Below are 26,765 nucleotides of genomic sequence, written 5' to 3'. Positions count from 1 at the left end.
TATAGAAGTTTATAAGATCATGAGGGGTATAGATAGGGCATGGATATCTTTTCCTGGGTTGGGTAACTCCAGAATTAGAGGGCATTGGTTTAGGGTGAGAGGGGAAAGAATTGAGAGAGATCTAAGGGGCAACTTTTTTTTTTTTACGCAAAAGGTGGTGCAAGTATGAAATGTGCTGCCAGAGGAAGTGGAGGAGGCTGGTACAATTACAGCTATTAAAAGGGTGTGTATGTGAATAGGAAGGATTTGGTGGGATATGGGTCAAATGCTGGCAAGTGGCACTAGATTAATTTAGGATATCTCGTCAACATGCACAAGTTGGACCAAAGGATCTGTTCCCATGCTGTACAATCCATGACTGAGTAGTATTTTCATACAATACCTGTAGATATGGATATCTTTACACTTTCCAATTCTATCACACCATTCCTGGACTTGTGAATCCAAGGTTGGGTTCAAGTCACTGTCATAGACTATAACAGTGTCAGCATCAACCAGATTGACACCTGTAGCACCACCACGGGTGGAAAGGATGGCACAAAAAATGCGCTTATCTGTATTAAAAAGTTTCATCAGCACCTAGAAAGGGAAAGTTCACAAAGATTAGACTGCATCACTTTCCTTCATATACATACAGACTGACTGATTCAGATTAAAAAGAAAACCAGAATTTGTAATTTGGTGCTGTCAGTTTACAAATTTCTACATTTTCAAACAAACGGATAGAAAATCAACAAGTACATGGCTGAGCGAGTGCTACAAAAGTAAAACTGCTGTTGCTGAGGATCCTGGAGTTGTGCTCCATGCGGGAGAGAGCTGGTCTTAAACATCACTTTTTACCTTTCATTTTAATAGACTGTACATTTCTAAAAAATGTATTTGCTCTTAGAAAGTAGATAACAATAATAATGCATAATTTACTGCCCAATCCCCAAATGCAAGGGTAATAAGAGTGGGCTGCACTGTCTGGGTTGAAATAATATATTTAACAGCTAGCCATGGAGAGGAGAGTTTAATTCCCTATATTCAAAGATCAACCAGTTGGCCTTTTCTCTAAAAATGTCATAAACCAACAGAAATTTTATTTGGTGTCAGCCAACTAGTGATCAGCTTCTTGGAAATCAAATTGTCATGATGAAATTTGATCTTGCAACCTCTAAGTGGGCAGTTCTGTGCCACAACCACTATGCTATTGCACTGTTTGTTGTAAGACATTGCTGATTTCTGTCATTATTTACACTGCTAAAAGGAGTGAGGGGTTTCTGGATCAAACTGGTGTCAGCCTGTTCTAAAGGCCCCAGAGAATATCACATTAATTCCCAATGGGGAGGGAAAAAAGGCTTTTTAATCTACCCCCAGGACAATGACAGTACACAATACGGCTTTCACTGTGCCTGCAGTAAGGATGGGGGAGTTTGCATCAGATGCAGAAGAGAAAAATCATGCAACACAAGCCATTAAACATGAACTACAGGAGCGAGTATTAGAAATTGAAATTTCAAGGAATTACATATACAAACTGTATACACAAACAGGTATTTAATACAAAGAAGTAGTTATTAAAATAATGTACCTGTCGCTGATTAAGATGAACATTACTATCAATTCTCACAAAAGCAAAACTGTGATAATCCAGGAAACTCTCCAGAATGTCCAGCATTTGAACCATTTGTGTGAATATCAATACCCGGCGCCTTTCCGATTTCAATTTATGGAGCAGAACAGCCAGTGCCTCCAATTTTCCTAAGTAAAGATTAATCACATTGATAGCTTAACCAAGCAATTGTTCTCACTGCAATCTGACAACTGACTTCCTCAAATAGACCAAAGAAACAGAACGGAAAGAAGGGGGATATTTTAAAACCTCCCCAACTCAGCCAAAACTAGGCATGAGGTAGACACAAATGAGCGAGAGACTTGCCACAAGCTTCCTATCATTGGGGACTCTGCTGCTACTATGACATTGGGCCGAGTGGAAATTTAACTGGGGATTTCGTAGTCAGCCTATTGCAGTCCTGATCATCAGGACAAGTCAACCTTTAGGTAAGTTCAGAGATGCAACAGCAGAGCAGGCCTCCTTTTATCCCTGAATATTATTGATCCTGCCCCAATTGTACCTCTAGATACTGCCTCCTAAAAGCCAAGATTTCTGAGCTGCTATAGTTTAATTGCTCCACAATTGACAACCATGAATTGAACTTTTCAGGCCCCAGGTAGGACCTAATCCTTTCCACCAGTTACCTCTCACTATGTAAAGCCTTTTTTGACAATGTTTTTAATTCCCCGTCCTAAACACATATGGCAAGAAATTTTTTTATTGATAAAGATCCCATTATATACCGTAGGATGTTTTACTATGTGAAGATATTTAAACAGAGGTTTCAACTGGATATTGACCAGCAAGATGTCAATGAGTGAAGGCCATTAAAAACTGAATGAGTTGCCCACTGCTGCTGGCTGACTGCTTGATAAATTACTCTGCTACCAAGGATTTAAAAATCAGCCAAGTCCTCCACACCCCAAAATTTAGCTTTTCACCCAACTCTGTCAATAGGTTGGACATTTAATACAAAACAAAATATAAGTGTGCAGAACAGCATGAAACAACAGCTCTATCTGAAGTTCATTAGAGACAAGTATCCTTAATTTACTGACCTGAGTCAAATTGTATAAGCCTCGGGTCAGTTAACAGCAACTTTGTTGTAGATGTAACCTGCAGCAATTGTTGGGCGTATGGAGCCAGCTCCTGTTTAAGGTTCGATTTAAATAGCCGCATGTGGTGCGTATAAGAAGGTGGAGGGTTAAACGTGTACAGAACTGGCGGAGGTGCCACTACATGTGGTACAACACACTGAACCCTGTGGAAAAAGCATAATGTTTCTTCGCTTAAGTTTCAACGCAAAAGGTAACACCAACCTAAATGGAAATAGACAGTAATTTGTGTCATTGCATCACATTTGGAAAAGAAACACTGATTGAGATTTTGAAAGAAAATGTGACTTGCAGAATGACAAAACAATTAGCTGCGTTTTCGAAATGCTCACAAGAGGCCTGCAGGGATGTAGTTTAAAAATCACAGTTCTGCAGGAGGTCATCTCATGATCTTAATACCTCCAAGGTAGTTTCAAACCTACAAAGAAACCGTCATGGGGAAAGAGAATAGTGAAAAGGAAACCTATTGGTGACCCTTGCCAGGCCATTAAGGAACATTATTATTTTTAATCATTGTTCTCATGACCCAAACATCTGGTATATGCATCTTCCACAGCTATTTTCAAGCTACTTTTAATTGCAAAATCCAACACTACCGGTGGACTCCTATGAATATGTGACTCCAGGACCATACCTATTGACACCACATAATTCCATAATAGCATATGGGCAGGACTCCAAACCACTGTTCATCTGTTACTGAGAAAATGTGGCATAAATTTCCTGTTTTCTCTCAACACGCTAAACTGTTTTATGGTTTGTAAAATCCTCTATCTGTAGAAAATATTTATTAAAAGGTACAGTACTATGAGTGCTTGAAGAGAAACAAGGAATTCTCAGCGTCAGAAGCAACATCACCCCATCAAACAAACCAGGCTTATTCATTACTTACTTCAGTGCCCGTATGGCAATAGCCACATTATTTTCAAAAGTCAAGGATTGCAATGCTCAATGGCACATGCTGAAAATACATAATGTCCTATTCTTTTCTCATTTTTTCTTGGCTAATATTATCCCACTAACCATATTTCTCAACAATCAATCTAAACGTGGACTTCCTAAAATAGTTGCACATCTTGTCTTTAACACAGAGACTTAACACTGGGAACAATGCAACAGATGCACCTCATCAACTTTCAATACCATCGCCTTAACTCACTGTCACCTCCCTCGCACCCTCTGACTTCAGCTTTTTTGATTCCAAACTTCTTGCTTGCTTTCTTCACCGGTTATACAGATGAAATGGGGCAAAAGAATGAGATCAATTCTATTTCAATATTAGGCTATGGTTAATTTCATAGCACAGAATCAAAAGCTGCTTTGGGTTCTGCATATTGATATTAAAAAGAAATCTGAGGCGACCTGACTATTTGGCATCTCATGGGATCAATGGCTTGATACCTTTGAAGATGTTCATGAAGACCTTTGGTTGTGATATAGAGATGCTCTGTAAAGCTCATTCTGCTATAATGCGTATTTCATTAACACAAATTCACTAACACGATTGACAAATTGGGGACACAGTTTCTAAAGCGTGAACTTTTAAAACATGTGTTGGTTGTAATGCGATTACATTGTCAACACCCTAAGCGCTGTTTCAAAAGCACGATTTTTCCATAATGTGAAATTGCACACGAACGTAACCATCACGTTATAGAAGAACTATCTGTGCAAATAGCTTATAATACAACAACTGCTCACCTTTTAATGATGTCTTGCATACTATCTTGCCTCTGATCCGTGGATAAAATTGCTTGTGACAAAGATTCTGTCCGCTTCCAAGATATCTCAGCAAAGGAGTCACTCACTGACTGCTGAATGTTGCAGGAGTTCACGTAACCAGAGAAAAGCCAGGAGTTCTCAGCTGGTTTAGGCTTTGTAAGTTTATACTCGCCAATCAAGAAGCAGACTCCCAACAGTTCCGTACCATAGACAGGCATCACAGAACATCGTTTCTCATTTATCAAGAAAATTCGGTCCAATCGCTCCTTTATGAATTTTTTCTTTTCTTCTATAGAATCCTAGAAATCATAAACAAGATTCTCAAGTGTGACACTAAAACACTGAACAAGCCACCTGTTGTGTCAGCAGGGTAACTTTAAAAAGTATTACAACTGGAGTTGCATGTTAATAGCCGAATAACTTATGCCCTTCACTTCTCCGGAAGCCATACACTGACCCCCCACTGGCAATACGAAACAATTACAATGTGACAAGTTTAAATAGGTACTTTCTACTAAAATTTTAGACATAGGAATTTATAAACTGAAAAAGTTTAGAATTTATGAGAAAAAACTATGGGAAACCTCCATGGGTTTTATTTAAAAAAAAGATAATAAAGATAAAAAAGATGGCTAATCTGGCCCTCTTATGCTCTTTGTTCATAACTTTCACAGCCTGATTAATTTAAAAATATTGAATGTGCAAGTTTAACATGAATACTCAAACCTGTTTAAAAACAATGTGATTACCTGTGCAGCAGATCCTAGAGAAGATATAGGCCTTAGGATTGCTCCCTGCTCACCAGACGCTGAACTACTAACTGTTCTGGTCGTAAGGAAAGATGCTAAAAAAAAAAGATGTTATAAGCTGTGGAAAATATAAATTCAAAAATAAACCATATTATTTATAGTCTCTCAGTCACTCACCTTGTGTTGAAACAGGAGTGGAAACAGAACTTGGAACTATTCCTTGCTGGTTTCCCATTGCTGCAGATGCATTTTGGACTGCATTACCCTGAGATTGCGCTTGCATCAGACTCTGACTTTGTTGACGCATAATCTGCTGCCCTGGTGCTGATACAATTTGTAGGACATTGCCTGCATTTAAAAAAATATAAAAATAGGTAATTAAATGATTCTTCTCACACAATGCAAAATTACAATGAGAATTGTAGGATATCATTGTTAGCTATGAACAGTCTCCATTAATAGCTATTAATTTTCCTAGTCTGATCATTATCTACTCCTTTGCTTGTCCATCTGTTGTTCTCTCTCTGTGGGGTCTACCCCCATTTATCATTTACTCCTTACAGCCACTCCTCACCCTATCTTCTGCATAAAAACCCACTTTTTTCTAGCTACCACCCGGGTCACTGGACCCAAAACTTCAACTCTGATTTCTCTTCACAGATGCTGCCAGACCTGCTGAGCTTTCCCAGCGATTTCTGTTCCTTTGCAGGAAGGTCTCCAACTCCTTTTCTTTCTCTAGGTAGAGTTAAGATTTTCTTCCTTTCTTTAACTGGGTGCAGAGATCCCTGATTTTTTAAAATCGATTTCAGGCTCTTGGCTGTAAGTACATTGTGCAGTGTCTGTTGTGAATAGCTTCGATTATCTGAGTTAGTGCCTTCAGAGGAAGGTTCCCCACTAAATCATGTGATATATTTGGGCTTTCCCAGCATCTGGATTCTTTTGTTCTCATAATTCATTCATAAACCCAAGTCTGAATCCTTAAGCAGTAAAGTATTTCTTCAACAATTATACTCTCTGATAAATGCTTGTTAACAAGTCCGAAAAACAAACAGAAAAATAAAATCAGATTTTTTTTTTGATTGCTGAAATTATTCTACATCTCCACAGGATCTCCCTAGTCCCCAATAAGTAATAAAACATTACATCAATTTCAGATCTTACTCCCAGATTTAAACTAATAAAACATCATTCAACAAACAAAAAGGACACAATCATACATTTTTAGTAGAAAATGGGGGTTTTGTTCTCTACAAAAGAGAAGGCTGAGGGTTGACCTGATAAAGTCTTTGTGATATGAAAGCCATTGAGAGTAAAGTTGTGCTCCTGCTTGTATGCAAGAATGAGTGGGTTGTCACAAAACTAAGATATCACTCAAGAATTCAGTAAAAAAATGTTTCTATTTAGACAATAGTGAAAAGTGAAACCAACTACCACAGAGAGGAGTTAATAGAACACGACAGACTCAAAGGGAAACTGGATAAACTTAAGAGAACAAGGAAAGAAGATTATCATTGTTCGGATTAGATGAAAAGACTGGGATGAGGTCATGTGGATCATAATCACCAGCATGGACCTGCTATGTCAAATGGCTATTTCTGTGCTGCAAACATTGTGTAAATTCAAAGAATCTGATATAGATACTAAATAGTTACTTTAAATATAAAATTGCAAGCACAAACTGCATCTACAGAAGTACAGTAACCTCACTTTTTTTTCTGTGAAGAATTCATTCCTGTTCAACTCAACACCAATCAACTTTGTCTTCTGTTCACTTTCTTAGCTTTTCTACAGATGCTGAGGATTGTTAGTCAGACTGGAGATTCAGTCACCTTCAACAAAGACTGATCATCATCCAAATATTAATGATGAGACGTCTAATGCATTTGTTGGTCTCTCCCTCTCTCATTCAAAGTTGGGACAATGCAGGTGGTTTCTAAACTTTAATCCCTGAATTAAAAAGAAAATGACCAGAATGGAACAAGACAGAACTGCTTTTAGTGTTAATAAAGACAATCAGAGGTGGGTGTTTTAATTCCTTATAAGTGAGAAATGCAAATTTGTCAAAAGGCTGACTGAGAAGAATTGGCATGAGGAATTCTGCTGAAGGATAGCAATTAAGATATATTTCAATGCTCAAGTATAATTTATCAGCAAAACAGAATGGATAGAAACATTTAAAAGAGGATAAGGCAGCCAGAAGTGGTGCTCTATATAAACCCAACAGGAAAATAAAGGCTGCTGGTTGTGCTTCCAAGAGGGGTTTTCTTTCCAATTGAATATCTCATGTAGACCAAATGCTGATTCTTCCTATTTGCAAGGATCTCTGACCTTTTTCCCTCTCAAGAGTCAACCAACAATACAGGGTAACTGCAGCTTTCACTAGCTTGGTCTAAGTGAAGACAGATCTATGGATTCTTAGCTTGATGCCTTGGAAAAGCAGTATATTGGATGTGTGATTGGACTAGAAAGCCAGAGACCTGAAGCCACGGGTGATGTTCCCACCACAGCTGCTGGGGAATTTAAATTCAAATAATTAAATAAATCTGAACTAAAAAGGAGTACTGGTAAGGTTGTAAACTACTGGACTGCGATAAAAATCTATTCTGTACACATTCTGCTTTAGGGAGGAAATCATCTATTCTTACCTGGTCTGTCCTTTTGTGACTTCAGAGCCAAAGCAACATGGTTAACTCTGGACTACCTTTAGAAATGGCTGAGCAAGCCAATACAATCTTCGAAAGGACAACTGGGGGTGGGCAACAAATGTTGCTGGCCTATTAGTGATGGTCACACCCAATGAAATGATATAGTAGAGGATAGGAACTACTGTATTTCAGGTTTGGATTTCAATTTTGAGATGGGCAATGAGTTTCGGTATCTATCTGGCAACATGTTGCCTGTATAACAAAGGACTTTTAACATTGTATTAGCTGTTGGATGGAGTTCTTTGCATTTGGAAAATAATCTCCAGAAGCTGTATTACTCATGGCATGTCAGAAGGAGTGGAGGGTCTATTACAGAAGGAGTGGAGGGTCTATTATCACCGAGTACAGTATCCGTGACTGCAACTACAATGATGTAAGGAGTTGTCTGCATGGAGATTCCAATTTTGTAGACATTATCAAATATAAATGCTGCCTTAAGAAATATGACCAAAACAACATCAGGAAATGACATTGAGGGGCGAGGAGTGTGTGTGTGTGTGTATATACACAAGACAAATAAATGTTAAATGTTACGCCATACACATGATGACTGCTTGCTGCTCAATGTACCTTGTAACTGGAGATGCTGGCCAGCAGTGAGCTGCCGCAACTGACTGCTAGACAAGGTAAACTTGTTGCCTTGGAAGTGCAGCGTCACGGGCTGACTAGTCTGGGTGCCTCGTCCTTGCCCACCAGCTATGGAGGCAAGCTGGGCGATACTAACGACTTCTCCACCTGCAAGGGAAGGACAATGTGCAACACAATTATAAACAAAATGTCAGCAGCACTGTGCTTTGGCAGTTAGTAAATCTGCACCCAAGCTCTACTCATGCAAGGTCATCTACAGTGTGCAAACAAGGTGTCAGAGAAGTTTATGCAGGAAAAGCAAAAAGTGAGATAAAGATTTTTAAAAAGTTTTTAAAAGATTTTAAATTAGTTATCTAGCTACTCAGGTAATAGCTATTGATAGGTGTCTAATAAGATTGATTTATATATCTACATTGATCTTCAACTACAGTTTTCTGGCAATATTTAATGAAGGCAAGAATTAAACAGTGCTTCCCGCTTAACATATGTCCATTTTTCTATATTAATTCACAGGACATGGATGTCACTGACAAGGTTACATTTATTACCTACCCCCTAACTGCCCTCAACACCGCCATCTTAAATACAAACGAGTGGTGCTCTCAGAGGATAGTTAAGAGTCAACCACATTGCACAGGATTGGAAATCACTTTGGGTCAGATGAGGTAAGCACAGGAGGTCTCCTTCCCTAAAGGATATTAGCAAACCATTTTTTAAAAAATGAAACTTCATCACTATTGTGGATATTAGCTTTTCATTCTAGATTTATTTAATCAATTGATTTCCAGCTGCTGTAGTGGGATTAGAACTAATTTCTCTGAATATTGGTCCATACTTCTGCATTATTAGTTCAATAATATAACTGCCTTGCTAGCATGCTCCTTTCTAGCATTAGAAAACTGTTAGAATATTGTTTGATCAAGCATAAATTTTTGCTGACACAGTTAAAGATAGAATTAAATCATATACAAGTAAAGCTGTTATTTCTCTAATGAGATTTCTTTATTCTCTTCTACCCCCATTTCACCCCACAGCAAAATTTTAGATAAACCTTGACGGAGCGTACTTTTTCCTACAAGTTGAAAACAAACTCTCTGGCCATTTTTATTTTGTTAATTGTTATTTTAACTAAGGAAGCATCACTTACAGCTTCCCATCTAACTAAACAATGAAACAAACTCCCTTTAGGAGAGGCACTTACAGGCTATGAAATGCTGATGTGAGATGACAGAGCCTTTCAAAAGCAATACCTACACCCAATTGTATCAGAGAGTTATAATTAGTTGCCTGTAAAACCTTGAATGACACCCTGTTATTATCTGTGTTATGAAAGTTAAGGTGCATTTTCACACTGCCTTTCCAAGAGCACCACCAAAGCAGAAAAAGCAAAGTAGGACAGCAGAGTCTCAGCTAAAGTTCATTAAATTCCTGTAGTCTGTTATAACTGCATTCATCCCTTGAAATATTACAGGATCAATTTACCTTTCTCTCGTGCCGTCAGCTAACTTTACTACATTTAGGATGAAAGCAAAAGCTAATGTCAAAAATTGTATATACTTTTTTAAAGTGGAAAGGAATTCTTTCTTTCCCAGCTTCACTTAAGAGCAGCAGGGAAAAGCAGTTTGAATTAATAGATTAGTATGACTGACAGTGAGGTTCAGAGAAGAGTCTGGAATTAACTTCTCTTATCCCCAACTCATAGTTAATAAAACCATCTTGTAATACAACCTCTGAAAACTTAGATATAGGTTTCAATAATGGGTTTTTATATGCAGAGATCAGATTTAACTATGATAAAATTTAAATGCTGTAATAAACTCTTTCCAGCAGTACTGCATAAAATTTGTTGCAACTTAAGGAAAACCAAAATGACCTAACCCTAACACCACATAATTACCACAAAAAATGTTTGAACTGCCTAATCAATGTAACCTTGAAATTAATTATCCTATACTAGCTATTTTATTTGATGCTGAGTTGTATTACATAAAGAAAATTAAGTATTTTAATAGAATCAAAATAATGTTTTGCAAACAACTAAAGGCCCGCAACTGGAAATTTCTGCAATCCCAAACAATATAATTAAAAGACCAACTAATTTTTAAAAAGCAGCTTTTGTAAAGGCAGTGCATTATCTAGAGGACACACGTATCATCAGGTCAGTACTCAATATCGAAAAGACATGCTAGAAGGCAACATACGTACAAAAGTGAAGCAGAAGACAGTGTTGGGTTCATTAGCCATGAACCATGGCCAAAGCTTGTCTAAAGAAAATCTCAGCAGGTGATTAGTCCCTTACCAACAGAGAGATTTGCATAAATAGGGCAGCAAAAGAGAATTTGGAAAAAAAGTTGGAAACTTGGCTGCTCATGAGGGACAGCCCTTGCCAGCAAGAAATGAGTGAGTCATGCAACAGTAATAAGTGGGAGAATTAGGCAATATTTGTGAGGCCACTTACTAGGCAAGCGTGCCTGGGCCTGTGAGGTCAGCACCAGCCTCTGATGCAGCACATTGGTTGTCGGGGCGGTGTGAGCAGAAGAGGCTTGCTGCTGGGCCTGACCCGAGTGCGAGGCCTGGGAAGCAGCCTGTCCCTGCTGGGTGACCAGGCCTGCTGTGCTGCCCAGGGCTGGACTGGCTGTGCTAGAGGTGATGGTGCTGTTCACCGCTTGCTGCTGTCCTGGTGCATTGGCAGAAGTCTGATTCATCTGAAATGGAGTCGCTGCTGCAAATGACAAGTGGTTGGTTTGTGCTGGCCAACATGACAGATTTTTCAAAATTATATTCACATTTCATTCTGTGCAACTCACCATTCCTCCAAAAAAAAAACTTAGGACGATAGTGAATAAAATCAAAGACATACTCACCTAATTAATGAAGTTAACTAGCACAATGTGTGCAATTCAATACTTCTGTTTCTCAATCACATAAAAAAAATGGTACATTTAACTATGTTTAGTTTCAGCTCTGGCTGAATCACTTATCTGAGTCTGACGGCTATGGGTTCAAGTTCCACACTGGTGCCTTGAGCACATATCCACATTGGCATTCTCAGTACAATACTGAGTGAATGCTGCTACTGTCAGATGTGCCATCTTTCAAACAGAGGTTAGAGATAAGTCAGAGTCTGGTCTCTCAGTTAGATGTAAAATATATGACACACTTCTGAAGAGAAGGGAGAGAGTTCTCCCTACTGCCCTGGCCCATATTTTATTCCTCAGTCATCAGGTTAAGTCACAATAGTCCTTTCAGGCCATAGAACTGCTCTCTCAGAGATAGCGGACTTTTTTTTTCTTATTTCCTCATTCAACACCTAAAGGAAATAGGAAATTTAATGTTTCTGTTGTATGCATTGCTTGTTTTTCCCAAATTGGTTTACAGCCCTGACATTACAATAGTAACTAAATTTCATTGGTTGTAAAGTGCTTTTGAATGCCCAGAGATCATTTTAAAAATGCAAATCTTTCTTCTTTTAATTATTGCATAGATGCATTTGGACAATAGCCAGATCAACAAATAAGAACAAAAATGTTTCACAAAGCCTTGTAAGTGTCTGAGATACAACTCGGGCGAAACTACAAACACATTTGCTACTCTCATAGGTCCTAATACACTTTGAACTGGACAGGACAGCTCAAACCTTCCCCACATCCAAACTAGTGAAAGTAAATATCTGTCACTTATGTTAATCACATAACAAGGAAGATGAGAATAGGTTCTGGGGGATGCACAGCTTGTGCAGTACGTTGATGTATCTCATGACAGCCTTATTGATTAGCCTCAGGATAAGCAGTTAGCCATTTAGATGTTAGAAGTTTCTTCAGCTGGTGATAGTCAATCTCCATAATTCTATGTCAGAAAACTGGATGTCCAGTGTTTAAGTACATCAAAGACAGTAATCAGAAACCTATCCATTTTTAAAGGAATCTAGGTGCATGGGGATAAGTGAATTTGAGTTAGAAAGTCAGTCATAACGTTGTCCAAATGACAGGTAGAGCAGGCTAGAAGAGATAAAAGATCAACTCCTGTTCCTTTTCTATATGTCTGCAGAAGTCTGAAGTTGCTGCTATAGTCATATTCTTGATGGCAGCCAGAACATTGGTGCCAACAAAGACTATATAAGCTAAGCAACTAAGCCATCCAGGATCACTCTTGCATAAGCAGCGAAATACTGTACTATTACTACAGTCTAGGCTTCATCAATTCTGAACGGCCATATTCCTGGCATTTGCAATATCTGTTGAGTGTGTGGTGCTGGAAAAGTACAGCAGGTCAGGGTGCAACTGAGGAGCACGAAAATCGACCTTTCAGGAAAATGAAAGGCTTTTGCTTGAAACGTCGATTTTCCTGCTCCTCGGATGCTGCCTGACCTGCTGTGCTTTTCCATGAGCACACTCTTGACTCTAATCGCCAGTATCTGCAGTCCTCACTTTCAGCTAATTGCAATAACTGACCTGCTGCCTCCAATCACTTCACCTAATTATATAACCTTCCCCGGCCACTGTATCCCTTTTTAAAATGTTATACTAATAAAGAAATATTTCTCATATAGGGCCAGTTAGCACAGCTGGCTGGATGACCTAGTGAATGACTAGGTCTAATGCCATCAGCAGAAGTTCGACCTCTGTTGTGTCGATGTAGCCTTGGGACCAGTGACTTCGGACTGTCCCTATGAGTGGAAGGCAATGGTAAACCTCTGCCCACAAAAACTGCCATAAAATGGCTCATTTGAAACATCAGCACACAATGAATCAAGGACCTGCCTTCACCCATGAATGAATGGTATTTTCTCAAGGCACTCATGTCAGTGGCATCATCAAATGAAATCTTCAAGGTCTGATAATTCAATGGTCTTTATTATACAAAATAGGGATTACAAAAACTAGGTTTGTGTTTCTTGTAACTAAGAGGTTAAGGAGTGATTTCATCAAAATTTGGAAGCTTTCAAGGGAAATACAGTAGATTGCAGGACAATTGAGCAAACTGCAATTAGGGAGCTTAGGAAATAGAAACAGGAATAGGCCTTTCACCTCCCGAACCAGCTCTGCCACTCAACTTGATTATAGCTGATCTACTTCCACACATTTTTTCATCTCCATAACCCCTCAATATCTTTTAACACTATCGATCTCTGTCTTGAACATACCCAATGACCAAGCCTCCACCGACCTGTAAAGTAGAAAGTTCCTAAGATTCACCACCCATGAGTGGAAAAAAAATCCTCATCTCAGTTCTAGATGGTTCAAAACCCTATTCTAAGACTACGTCCCCTGGTTTTAAAATGCCAAGCTAAGGGAAACATCCTGTATCTATCATGTTGAGCCCTTTAAAAATTTTGTATGTTTCAATCAGATCACTTCTCATTTTCCTAAATAGTCTGAATAAAAATGCCAAACCTTTCAGCAAACATTTCTTCAAGCAAATGCTGCTAGAGATTTGGAATTCCATTCCACAAATGATGATAAATATTAAATCAATAACTAATTCTAAAACAAAGACCAATGAGGCTTTTAATTAACCAAGATACTAAGAAATAGAAGGCAAAGAAGGTGTATGAAGTTGGATCAGCTGGCCAGCCTTGATCAGATTAAGTCGAAGTCTCATGACACCAGGTTATAGTCCAACAGGTTTATTTGAAATCACAAGCCTTCACAGCACTGCTCCTTCATCAGGTGAAGTTCTATAATTTGGTGTCATGTGACTTCTGACTTTGTCCACCCCAATCCAACACTAGCACCTCCAGGTGACAGAACAGACCTGAAGGGTGCCTGCATCTATGCTCAGGGAGATGCAGTCACAACTGAGATTACCTTCAGATGAGCAAACTTTGAAAATCAGAATCTCCGGCTCCCCCCCTCTCACACAAGAAAATATTAAAACATTTCCACAAGATCCCAAATTGATACCTGAACTGAGTTGAGCGTCTTATGAGAAAGGGTTGGACAGGCTGGGCTTGTTTCCAGATGAGTAAGGGATGACTTAAAGTTTATATGTTCCTGAATGGTTTTGACGAGGTGGACATGGGAAGGATGTTTCCTATTATGGATGAGTCCAGATCAAAAGGGCACTGTCCTAAAGTTAGGGGCCCGCCTTTTGAGAGAGAGAGAGAGAGAGAGAGAGAGAGAGAGAGAGAGAGAGAGAGAGAGAGAGATAAGACTTTTTTTTCTCTAGGAGGGTTGAAAGACTTTGGAACTCTCTGCCCCCAAAGATGTTGGAGGTTGAGTACCTTGGATATTTTTAAGGCTTGAGAGATTGAGAATAAATTGTTGTTAGAAATGGATGAGAATGTGGAATTCAAAACACAAGCAGATCAGCCTTGATCTTGCTGAACGGCCAAGCAGACTGAAAGGGCCCTACTTCTGCATTCGGTAAAAATCTGTCAGAGCAAATGTTATTCTTCCCTTCCTTAAAATATAAATATTGGTGTTTTAAAATTATTTTTATCACATTGAGAATAACACCTGAAAACTTAAGAAATATCTGAGGAAACAAAACAGAAACAACATTTTCATGAGAGGATTTCTAAGTTAGTGTACAAGCTTTGCTTAAGCCAAACCTCATGCTGTTAATAGTGTGGACAGCACTATGCAGCACTCAAACTCCATACAGAATTTAAAGTTTTCATTGCTATGTTTGATAACCTCTTTAAGCTCAAGTAAAACTGTTCAATCACCAGGTGAGGATGGGTACTGCTTCCCCAAATTAAAATAAGTGTCGAACTTTCATAACCAGTTACGTATACCAGCTTTATTTGTGAAAAGTGAAAAGGACCCTCTAACATTCAAACCATTCCATTTGTGGAGGACAGCTTTCCCATCAGCACAGGGGACCAATGCATCTTCCAATGCAAAACAGTGGAGGTAGGAAAGGGAAAGAGACTAAAGACTAAGAGGGGGATACTGCTCAATTGGAGAATTCAAAGAATACCAACACAAATGGATTAGGCCCATCGGTTTCTTTTTGTGCAGTGTGAAATGATCTTTACCATTATGATTTTGAGAAGGTAAGCCAAATGCTGAATTGCCTGGGAACAGCAAGTTTTTGTTTAATCAAGGCTGAGTGACACATACACATCAAATTTCAGAAAGAGGATGGGCAGAAAAAAAACTCTCAACCGGAACTCTCTGAATTCAAAATATGTATGTTTTTAAAAATTTAGAAAAACAATGTTCGTACACTGTGTTATGTTACAATTGTGAGAATTTTACTGGGAAATAAACATCCTAAAGCACCAGGCAAGTTTCAATGAAGAACAGATTTCGCAGGGAAGAATGTAGCATTAAAAACTCATCTTTTAATCATACACACTGGATTTAGTCCTTACAAGCAGAAGATCGCTTGATGGTTTAATAGACAATTTGATTCATATTTGCTGATCAGCAAGTACTAATCAGGCCAAATGTTTAAGACTAATTTATCCTTCACCCTGGTAAAATCCAATACTCTCTCACCTTTTTGTCAAAGTTACTATCCAAGATTTCAAGTACAAATTGGAAAGAGAAGTGTTGTATCATCAATGAAACTGCAGCTAGTCATGAAACTCCATTACTGACTGAAAACTTTGCTCAACATTTTTGATTAGAAGGAATGAAGCTGTTTCTTACCCTGGGCAGAAGTCATAACCTGAGAAGCAGGCACCGCCACAGCTGAAGACTTGCCACGTGATTGCCCTTGATGGGTTGCAGCTGAAGTTGTGCTGGGTGCCCGCTGAGGTTGTGTACCAACAACCACAACCGTCCGGTCATCTGGCTTTTGGCCATACTGTACAGGCTGGAACAACCTTGACATTTTTTGAAGAACAAAAATCATAAATGCTAGGTTCATGCTTACTTTGGGAATTGAACTTAATAGCTCTCATTGGCAGTAAGTATCATAGTGTGTTATAAAAATCACTTAGCACCACAAAAGAACATGCTGTCTCCTTCGTCATTTCAAAGACTGCAGTCCACAATCCAGGTCTCTCACGCCGTTCAGTACTGGAGGAGTACTGCATTGTCAAAGGTTTCTGACATTAAGCTGTGGCCCAGTCTACTGTCTCAGATGGACTTTTGTAAAAAAATTATTTCATTACTTAGATTTAGCAGTGTTGCATGTCTTACATTGGCCTTGATAAGAGGGTTGTGAGCATAGAAAATCCATGGTATATGCAAACAGCAGGGGAATTCTCCACCAGTATCTGGGTCAACATTTATCCCTCAGCCAACATTACTAAAAGCAGATTGCTGTTTATTGGTTCTTGCTGTGTGCCAATTAGCTGCCATACTTCCGACAAATAGCGAGTACAAAAAGTATTTAAATGTCTATAAAGAAATACAGGGGTCCTGAGTCCAGGAAGGCTACAGAAATTCCCTTATTTCAGTGCTGGTTCAAGGAAATTGCACTTTTCAATAAAACAGAAGACACATACTATAATAATTAAAAGTGATTTGCTATTAGCCTTTTCTGAAGAATATAGAGAGATGAAAGTTATGTTACAGTTGTAGAGACTTCTGGTCAGAATGGATCTGGAAAAACTGAATTCTGCTATGGTGACCATGTGTAGGAAGATCACAGCAGTCTTAAAAGGGAAAGCAATGCAGATTCACCAAATAATACCAGGGCCTAATGGTTATATTACAAGGACTGCATGTACTATTATCTCACATATGGTTAGTTATGTTTGACCTAATCAAGATGTTGAAGATAATCAAGAGGATTTGATAGGGAACCTATTTCTTCTAGTGGGGAAGGGGGAGAAAAGTCCAGAACAAGGAGGAAGAACCTTAAAAGCAGAGCTATGCTATTCAGGAAGCACTTCTTCATATAAAGATCAGAGAAAATCTAGAACTCTATTACCTAAAAACATGTTACAGTTTAAGCGCATTAATTGAAAATCCCAATACTGAGTGACAAATTTTAGTTCGGTAAGGACATCAAGATACACGAAGTAAAGATAGATATTTTGTTTCATTTTTATTCAAAGAGTTATTTTTGTAGGAATAGTACTGGGGAGTATAGGTGCTTGTTTGTTTGCATTTATTTTTCATGATTTTTGCAACCCTGGCAGTGAAAAATGGGTTTAGTGCATTAAAAAAAAACTATGCTTTGTCAAGTGACATGGAAGTCTAGGGACAAACAGAGATACAGTAAAAACTAAAAGTCAGTGTGTGTGAATGTGCCAGAGAAAGACTGCTGACACCAGATTTAAAGAAGTCATGCTTGCTCTGGCGTTAAAGTAATAGTCAACTTTTGTTTTTAAATTCATCTTGTTCATGCCAGCTCAAAAACACTCAGGTGCCTTTTCTAATCCTATATTCCTGCACATGGCCCATAATTTGTAATTTATTCTAGGTGGGTCAGAGATAACCACTGAAGGAAAAATGAAATGTTTGAAATTTCACTGCAAGGAATCTGGTTATAGCTGTGCCAGCCAGAGCAAGAAACCACAGCATGGAGAAAGTGCTCTCTCTTCACTGCAGTTTTGTTGTTTGTAAAGATATCACTGGGATAAAATGCAAATATTGTGAAATTGAGTCTTTTTTCATATGTCTGTAATTAAATCTTCCCAACCTTTTGATTTAGAGCAATATAGAGTCACAGAGATGTACAGAATGGAAACAGAATGTACAGAATGGGGTGGCATGGTGGCTCAGTGGTGAGCACTGCTGCCTCACAGTGCCAGAGACTCAGGTTCAATTCCTGCCTTGGGCGACTGTCTGTGTGGAGTTTGCACATTGTCCTCGTGTCTGCATGGGTTTCTTCCCACAGTCCAAAAATGTGCAGGTTAGGTGAATTGGCCATGCTAAATTGCCCCTCATGTTAGGCGGATTAGTCAGGGGAATGGGTCTGGGTGGGTTGCTCTTCGGAGGGTCGGTGTGGACTGGTTGGGCCAAAGGGCCTGTTTCTGTAGGGAATCTAAACTAATCTGGAAACAAACCCTTCAGTTCAACTCACCTATGTCAACCAGATATCTGAACCTAATCTAGTCCCATTTGGCAGCATTTAGCCCATATCCCTCTAAACCCTTCCTATTCACATACCCATCCAGATTCGTTTTAAAATGTTGTAACTGTACCAGCCTCCACCACTTCCTATGGTAGCTCATTCCATACATGCACCACACACTGCGAAAAAATGTTGCCCCTTAGGTCCCTTTTAAATCTTTCCCCTCTCACCCTAAACCTATGCCCTCAAGTTCTGTACTCCCCCCACTCCAGGGAAAAGACTTTGTCTATTTCCCCAATATAATTAACATTTTTTTCTTGCTTACTGCTGATAAAAGGCATATTTTGCCAAAGCTTTTCAACTTGCGCTCATGAAAACATTTCACAAGAGCATGAAAGATGATTGCTGATTGGCTGGCATGGAACATGTTCTTTTGCAGACAGAACAAATGTGCACTCATTACTTAGTTGAGTTGAAAGAGATGCAACATCAGCCATTCACTGAATTTAAAAGGCTACAGACAATGGGACTTACTGGACAACTCTTTCAGGAGCCAGCGCAGACATGATGGTCAAATGGCCTCCTTCTGTATTGTACAATTCTATTTTTCTATGCTCATTCCTCAGGGCAATGCCTCGACCAATCAGAGTCAACCTGCCTGGCTTACCATTTAAGCCAAGCGTGGCAGTTAACTGTCAATCAATATTAATGGGTGCATTCTCCAACATCAAATGCTTCCAATAATCAGAGTCTATTTGCCAATTCATCCACTCTCTCTTCTCATCCAGTATCACTGTTGGCTTCCCCCATGAATTCATATTCTTGCAAAGCACCCTAATGACAGTAAGCCAACAAGCTTCAACAAAAAGGGTCTTTTTTCAGCGCTACTCTGTACTACCAAATGACTATTTTCTTGTTTAATAAACATTCTATTTATTTGCATTACAAATATACTGGCAGACTTTGTGAACATGTGCAGTAACCGATCTCTATGGTTCCAATAGAAGTTGGGGTCTACTAAGCCAGGTTTCACTCCGAGATCTGACTTTTCCCAAGAGCAACACCAGCTGGGATCACAGCACAGGCAACTGGATTAAAAAGGTACAGATCAGCTACGATCTAACTAAATGGAGGAACAGGTCTGAGAAACTGAATGGCCACTCCTGGTCCAACGCTTGTTAGCAGCTGAACTGCCCTCTTAATGTCAATCTACAAAGGGAAAAGCACTGAGGACAAGAGAAGGCAGGATTCTGGGTTCACTCAATAAAAGCTACACTCCCTCTATGACAAAAGAGAAACATAGTGCAGAGTTTTTTTTTTAAATCGTGCCAGTGGTGACATTAGTATGCACCAACTTGCCACATTTAACATTCAGGGCTATTACACTGTGACATTTGTGACACTATTTTGAGTTTTAAAGAGGTTCAGCAAGAACTGTTCAGATCAAAAGATAGATACAGTGGTCATTAATTTCCTAGTTGCCTTCTTCATCCATCATGCTCCTTGGAAAACGACAGGATTTTTACCTCCACCGTTCCATTACTACAAAGTGCTCAGCTTGCCTTTTGTGAAAGTTATTTGGGGACAGTTATTTTGGGTTCCACTGTTCAGTTTTAGTGGGAGCAATTATATTAACAATAAATGATGCCTATGTGACTAAATTATCCAAATTGAGGGCATACGTTTAAGAAAACCAATGATTAGAAGGTAGGGGTATACTACTATTGGTGAGTTTAACTAGTGCTTTGTATAGCTGAAACATGATTTCTATATTTAATTCCAAACGTCCAGATATAAAGACAAGGTATAAAAAGAGAAGGCGGCCACCTACTTGCTGACTTTCACTTTAACTGGTCTGGGTCTGGGTGGAAGATCTGGCGAATAGTAGATTTCCTCAATGAGTTTTCTTGTCACCTTCCTTTTGGGCATGACCATCTCAGTCTCATATCGAGACAGTCGGTTTTCAATTCCAGTTAGATTGAAGGCAGACAAGTCCACATTCTGAAAAAAGTACAAAAAGCAAACATCTAGTTATCGTGGAGTAGCTACTAATAGTCAAGGAAAAAAGTGAAAGCAAAATCAATTTACAACACTTACCTTCCAAGGGTCATATTCAAGCACTTTCAACACAACTGATGCAACTGTATACTGCAGAGCTTTGAAAACATAGGCCGAACAGACAGACCTGGGGCACTTCAGGTTAGGGTGATTACATATCCTTCTCAGTTGCATCAGGAGGTTAAGAACACTAACAAAATGACGAGATCTCAGAGCTTCCATTGTGCTATTGGTTAGAGAAGATATGAGCATTAGAAACGAGCAACTCAAAACAGAAATGCAATTTATTCATCAACCAGCACTGTTATGTCTATCTCAAGTCTTGCAACTATCGGTGTCTTTCACACAACAACCATCGTACACAGTTATAAGACACAAGACTCAATAATAACTAGACACTGACCGGTCCGTAACATAGCAATTTATTGACCTTAGTGACAAATAGGTAGATTTCTGAATGGAGCACTTTGGCAAGTAAGCATCACATCTGTATCCTTGACAACCCATGGGCATCACCTGAGTACATGCTAGAGTATTGCACAACTGAATGCAAGCAGGAATTCTGTGGAACACTTTCCAAGCACCTGTTGCCAGTTTATGCCTTTATTAGTGATTTCTATGACTTAAATTAACCTGGTACTCTCATTCATACGAACAGTGTAATTTCAAGTTCCAAAGCATTATCATATGAAGGACACCATCATTAAATGGATATTATGCTAAATATAAAAACATCATGCAATAAAATCTCAATGGGTTTGCAATACGATACACACTACACCAAGCTTCAAAATGACTCAGCATTTAACACCGCAAAATGACTTTAAATTCCTGCTAAATGGGGATAAACTACAGGGAAACGTCACCGATTTACATTCCTAGATTTATCAAATGTACATATTTGTTAACTGGTTACAAAATATTTTACAGCAGTCAATATATCTATAACATCCCACGGTATCTGATTTTTGGCCTGTTCACTAATGCAATATTGTTAGAGCTTTACAACCAACGAGAAAAATCTCTACGAGGTGAGTGTACAACATTAAAACATTTAGTTTCTCAACCCCAACAGTTCAAAAGTCCAAATCAACCACGAAAGATGTTAAATTGAGCACATCGCCCCATTTTCAGATACAAACTAACAGTGACAGTGCCCTGACAGCACCCAAGTAACCCATTCGAGTTCTAAAACATATCTGGACATCATTACACTAAATCTCGACACCATACCAGAGAAACCTAGTATTGGAATAGGAGTCTGACAGGACTAAATTCTCCAGAGACAAGGACAGTCCAATTTTGCTTCCAGCAAAATGCTGATATTGATAAGAAAATAACATTCCTTAGTACGTTCTGAAAGACAGATAAACTTCCCAAGGAAGAAATGGGCAAAGAACTCTCCACTACTACTGAAAGGAACAGGAGGCTGTTTTTGGTGTAGGGTCCTGTGAAGGCTGAGCATTGAGTACTCTGTTACCATTCCTCCCACTCACCCCAACTTTACAGAGAGTAATAAGTATTCTGGTTTGTTCTACCAGTTGGATAAGGTGAGGTCCAATTTCTGGTCTACGCTGGATCAGCTGCCCAGGCAGAAAGAAGTATCTCACTACTGACCTCAGCACCCTCATGATAAATCAGAGTTTCAGAGGCAGGCAGGGTGCATTATATCACTAATCACATGAACCTAAAAACGGTTCTTCTCAATATCACAAAATTATATCCTATGCACTGGCCATAGATAAACTATCCATTGTTGCTTTCCTCAACCTTTTGGAAGTCTTTGATGCCATTGATGTAATTCAGCCAGTTCCATGTTATCTATTCATTTATAAGCAAAAAATCAATTTTAAAAAAAAACTTTACTTCAGTACTTGTGATAATCATAAAAACTAGCCATGAACACACACTACTTCTCATCAACACAATGACCTCAAGGCAACATCGCCCAGAAATGCAGAATCAGTTTTAACAAGTAATCAACTTCTCCTATTTCTTCCTCACCATGACCTCTGCACTTCAACCCCCATCTCAACCCACTAACCCCATTCCCATCTCTCTCCACCCACAACCCACCCTTCACTATCATTAAATTTTCAGGCTATTTGTGGAATATCCTGTACTGAATGAACATATAATTTCTTAAAAAAAAAACCCAAAAATCATCATAATCAGTCTTTATCATAAACTGCACTCCCCAACTACCAACTTTCCCCTTCTCCAACTGACTGCCTTTAGGCTGAAACTAGACTCTTCACAACATTGATATCATATTTAAATCAGAGATGAGTTTGCATTGATACATCTGCCCCACTATGAATAGCACCCATTTACGCCTTTGTGACATCACCAGATTCTACTCCTGCCTCAGCCCAGTTCCTGCATTGTGTCTTTGTTATCTATAGACTTGACTTCTCAAATGTATTCCTGACTGGGCTCCTACCTTCTACACTCTGAATTTAAAATCCCACTGGCACCAAGTTCCATTCACTGATCACCCCAATGCTGACGCATATATGCTGGCTCCCCACCTCTAAGCCCCTCCAGCACTATAATTAGTCAAGATTTCAGTGTTCCTCTAACATTGACTTCTCGAACAACTCTAATTTTAATAGCGCCACTACTATTGTACCATTTATGTTTTTGTGTCATTTTACTACATTAAATGTACCATACAAATACAGGTAGTTGCTGTCATTAAGCAGTATCTAGTCATGGTCACTTGGTCAACATGTTGACATATGTCAGGATTCACTCTTGGTTGTGGTACTCTTTGAGATTCTAGAGGTCTACCAATAATTCATATACAAGGATGATCCTCAGGTTGAGGCGCCAGAGAGGATTATCTGCAGCCATCCAACCAGATCTTCACTTCCATTGGAAACTGGAGAGGGGAGCAGGAGGAAGCAGGCAATCAACACCTTTCTCTGGCTTAGAGGAGTCCTACATTATGGAGTTTTGGTAACTAATATGCAAAACATTACATTTCAGCTCAGATTCAGGCATCTAAAGCAAACTGTCTTTCAAGAGGCATCTTATGAAAGACACTACTTACGCAGGTTGGTACATGACATCTTCATACATGATTTTCTGTCTCTTCGACAGGCAACACTTCAGAATGTGCTCATATTTCTTCGGCAGCTGTTTCTCCACATCCCTCTTCGATCGGCGTAAAATGAACGGCTGGATCATCTAAAAGGCAAAGATTCAAGCACTTTTAGATTCTGCATACAGTTTAAGGTATGTAATTTTAAAAAATTCAATTATGCGCAAATGTGATTATTTAATGTGTAGGTTTTTCAGCCCATGACTCTGCTCCACCGTTCTAAACCATAGTAAACCACCTACCCCAATGCTATATTTCCACATCAGATCCACAACCCTTGATATCACTAGGAACTAGAAATACATCAATCTGTCTTAAACTGAGCTTCAAAGCCCTCTGGGGTAAATAATTCCAAAGATTCCCACCCCCAGTGAAGCAGGTCCTCCTCATGTCAGTCCTAAATGACCGTCTTTATGGTGAATGCTACCACTAAATGGCTCACAAACAGCTTGATAGCAGAATGGCAGCTGCTTGCAACAAAGATGGCACTGACAGCTCCTGATTTTACCGAAATACTTTCTCATGCCCAAGTCACCATAAATACTGACTGGAAAGGGAATGAATTCACATAGCAGACTGCTTGTAGGTGAATGATCTGCTGTAGCTGCCTGTGTACTTAATTAACTAATTCCTTGATCAATTTGCAGTCTGCCCTCCAAAGAGAAAAATCTCCACCAAACTTGGAAAACACAAAATCATGACAGACCTCTAAAATGGCCTTGGGGAAATGTGGTGGGCTGTCACTCTCACTGGATGTGGGAAATTCTCTTCTTAAACAGGAGGGAATCCTGTCACAGCAACAGACAATCTAACAAATAGTTTAATTGACTGTCCACAGTATCCTGGCACAGAAGCATCCTGGTGAAGACAGCTGCATCACAGTGAAATGACTTTACTGGCCTCATTAGCACATGCACTGGCAATCATTTCAGCATCCGGAGTAATTAGTCTGGTCCTACATAGTTTGAGTTTTATCCTGAGACTATTCCCCAATTCTAGATCCCATAGTCAGGGGGAGCATCTATTCTTTCTATCCCTTTATGAATTCCATAAGTGAAATAACTGCAGAGAGGCTGGTATCCCATCACCAAGGCACTCTATTTATTTGTGCACATTATTTTGGCTTTGGCCAGCCAGCTTGAAATCAGTCACCTGAACGGAGGAGATTTTAATCTCCTGGTTATATTGGTCAACCAGGCCTTTCCTGGTTTGCCGAGGTTAACAACCCAAAGCAACAACCTCACCCTCACAGTCAATGAGGTCAACCTGGTTCCAATCACTATGGTAAGTTCTTATGAGTTCTTCATTTTTCTAAGAATATAATCCATTCTCCTCAAGGACAGTCACATCACCCAACAGGGCAAAAGCGAGGACTGCAGATGCTGGAAACCAGAGTTTAGATTAGAGTGGTGCTGGAAAAGCACAGCAGGTCAGGCAGTATCCGAGAAGCAGGAAAATCAACATTTCAGGAACCTGATGAAGGGCATCACCCTACAGACCTGTCTAGTCAACATCCTTGCACAGGAAAGGGCACCAGAGCTGCACTCAACACCTTAGGTGCAGTCTCATATTTTTTGCTCCTGTACACAAATCTTTTTCGGACAAAGGCTAACATACTTCTGAACTACATGGCGTGCTTTCTGGGAGCATAAATTCTACAAAATCTAATTGCTTACCTCTGTCAAGTAACTGCAATTGACCTACATTAGGATAAGTTACTTTAAAAAGAGTAATCTGATTCGTTTAGGCTCTTTCTGCAATGAAAGCATTGTGAACTAATCAAGGTATAAGACATACAATCTCTTCCAAAACTAGTGAAGCCTTCAACCATGTCACCGTACTTTCCCTCCCATCTCCACGTCTCACACTTCGCCATTTTGCAGCTGACTGCCCTAAGACACTATTTGCTGAAGTGGCAGGAAACTCCACATTCAGACTGCCTGCCAAGATTCCTTTACAATCTTGCCATTTTCTTTTTCAAATTTAAGCAGAAGTTGCACTTACCCTATGCATTCTTATTACCAATTTGTGGCAATAGTCCTGATTTTCATCTGTGCCAACTTTCACAGGGAAATCCAGGTAGGATCTGGAAATTCCAGGCAGCAGGAAATGCATCATAGTCCACAGTTCCATGGGGGTATTTTGCAAAGGAGCTCCAATCAAAAGCAGACGCTGTTGACTAAAAAAGGAAAAATTTGCTTTCAATTCACCCATTTGCATCCCATTACCATTCAAAAACCTAACTTACCAGAACTAAGTGCGTTCTATTGGAGTCTATCAAATGTCACCTTTGCACTTGTCAGCTGGCATGAAAACTTCCTAATTTCAACTACTCCCTTTTTCTCTCTCCCTCCACTCACCTAAGATATGAGTTCTTGCCATCACAAAATTCCAGATGACTGCCAGATTCCATTATGTCATCCAACTGGTCGTTCTGTTGCGAATTCAGGGAGTCAGTGTCAATGGGCTGTTTAATCCTATCAGGCATTAAAATCACAACAGCCCTGCTATGCACCCAGGAGAAGACGTCATGCTTCTCAGCTGTAGAAATTGGGTAGACAACTAGAAGTGGGAATGCTGACTGATTGCCCCTCACTCCTAACCCCAGGTTCACAGCATTCATCTTATGCACCCAGCTACAATGAAACCGTGGACCTTTTGGTCCATGTGGCTCATCGTTCCTCACTTAACCAGGGTAATTTTGTTGTCAAAGTTCAGGCTTCTAGATATGAAAGATTAAAGGGATATGGAGACAGTACGGGAGAATGACATTGCAGTAGATCAGCCATGACCTAGCTGAACATCAGAGCAAACTCAAGGTACCTAATTACCTATTTCTTCAGTCCTTTGGAGTATTTTAAAGAGCAAGACGTACTAGAACAGGATCTATTCCATCCCTCAAGTCGGTTCTTTCATTCTTTAACAGAATGGTTGATCCTATCCAAGTTCTCATTGACCCACCCTGATCCCATAACCCTTAAAAACAGAAATCTATCAACAGAGATCTTGGAACTTTTCAACTGACTCCCCAGCCTCAGTTTTTTGAGGGACTATAGGTACCAGATTTCCACTATTCTTTGAGACAGCAACCGCTTGCAGAGATTATCACTAAAAAGTCTGGTTCCAATTTTAAGACTGGAATGCCTTATTGGAGGACTTCTTCCTCACTAGAGGAAATCATTTCTCTCGAAAAACCCTAATTAT

The 26,765-nt window shown here is 39.4% G+C and overlaps 1 protein-coding gene and 1 non-coding gene across 9 annotated transcripts in view; both read right to left on the bottom strand.

The window, feature by feature from the left end:
* The window catches only part of ep400 (E1A binding protein p400), a 150,956-nt gene that overhangs the window by 66,703 nt on the left and 57,488 nt on the right, over positions 1-26,765 (bottom strand). For 7 of the 8 annotated variants that reach the window (XM_043715350.1, XM_043715352.1, XM_043715355.1 and 4 more), the window contains 13 exons: positions 25,566-25,740; positions 23,511-23,647; positions 20,495-20,681; positions 20,229-20,398; positions 16,078-16,253; positions 10,935-11,198; positions 8,459-8,623; positions 5,361-5,531; positions 5,184-5,278; positions 4,414-4,733; positions 2,656-2,858; positions 1,574-1,743; positions 383-579 (listed from right to left, as the gene is read on the bottom strand). In XM_043715350.1, coding sequence (XP_043571285.1) covers positions 383-579; positions 1,574-1,743; positions 2,656-2,858; positions 4,414-4,733; positions 5,184-5,278; positions 5,361-5,531; positions 8,459-8,623; positions 10,935-11,198; positions 16,078-16,253; positions 20,229-20,398; positions 20,495-20,681; positions 23,511-23,647; positions 25,566-25,740 — 2,430 coding nt within the window. The remainder of the gene's footprint in view (positions 1-382; positions 580-1,573; positions 1,744-2,655; positions 2,859-4,413; positions 4,734-5,183; positions 5,279-5,360; positions 5,532-8,458; positions 8,624-10,934; positions 11,199-16,077; positions 16,254-20,228; positions 20,399-20,494; positions 20,682-23,510; positions 23,648-25,565; positions 25,741-26,765) is intronic. The other variant, XM_043715357.1, reaches the window with a different exon arrangement.
* LOC122562907 lies at positions 1,275-1,414 on the bottom strand. Its single transcript, XR_006315447.1, has one exon. It is a non-coding gene; the product is annotated as a small nucleolar RNA SNORA49 (small nucleolar RNA).

Source organism: Chiloscyllium plagiosum, chromosome 25, assembly GCF_004010195.1.
Source record: "Chiloscyllium plagiosum isolate BGI_BamShark_2017 chromosome 25, ASM401019v2, whole genome shotgun sequence".
Classification (NCBI taxonomy): Eukaryota; Metazoa; Chordata; class Chondrichthyes; order Orectolobiformes; family Hemiscylliidae; genus Chiloscyllium; species Chiloscyllium plagiosum.
This window is presented reverse-complemented; position numbering and strand designations above follow the sequence as displayed.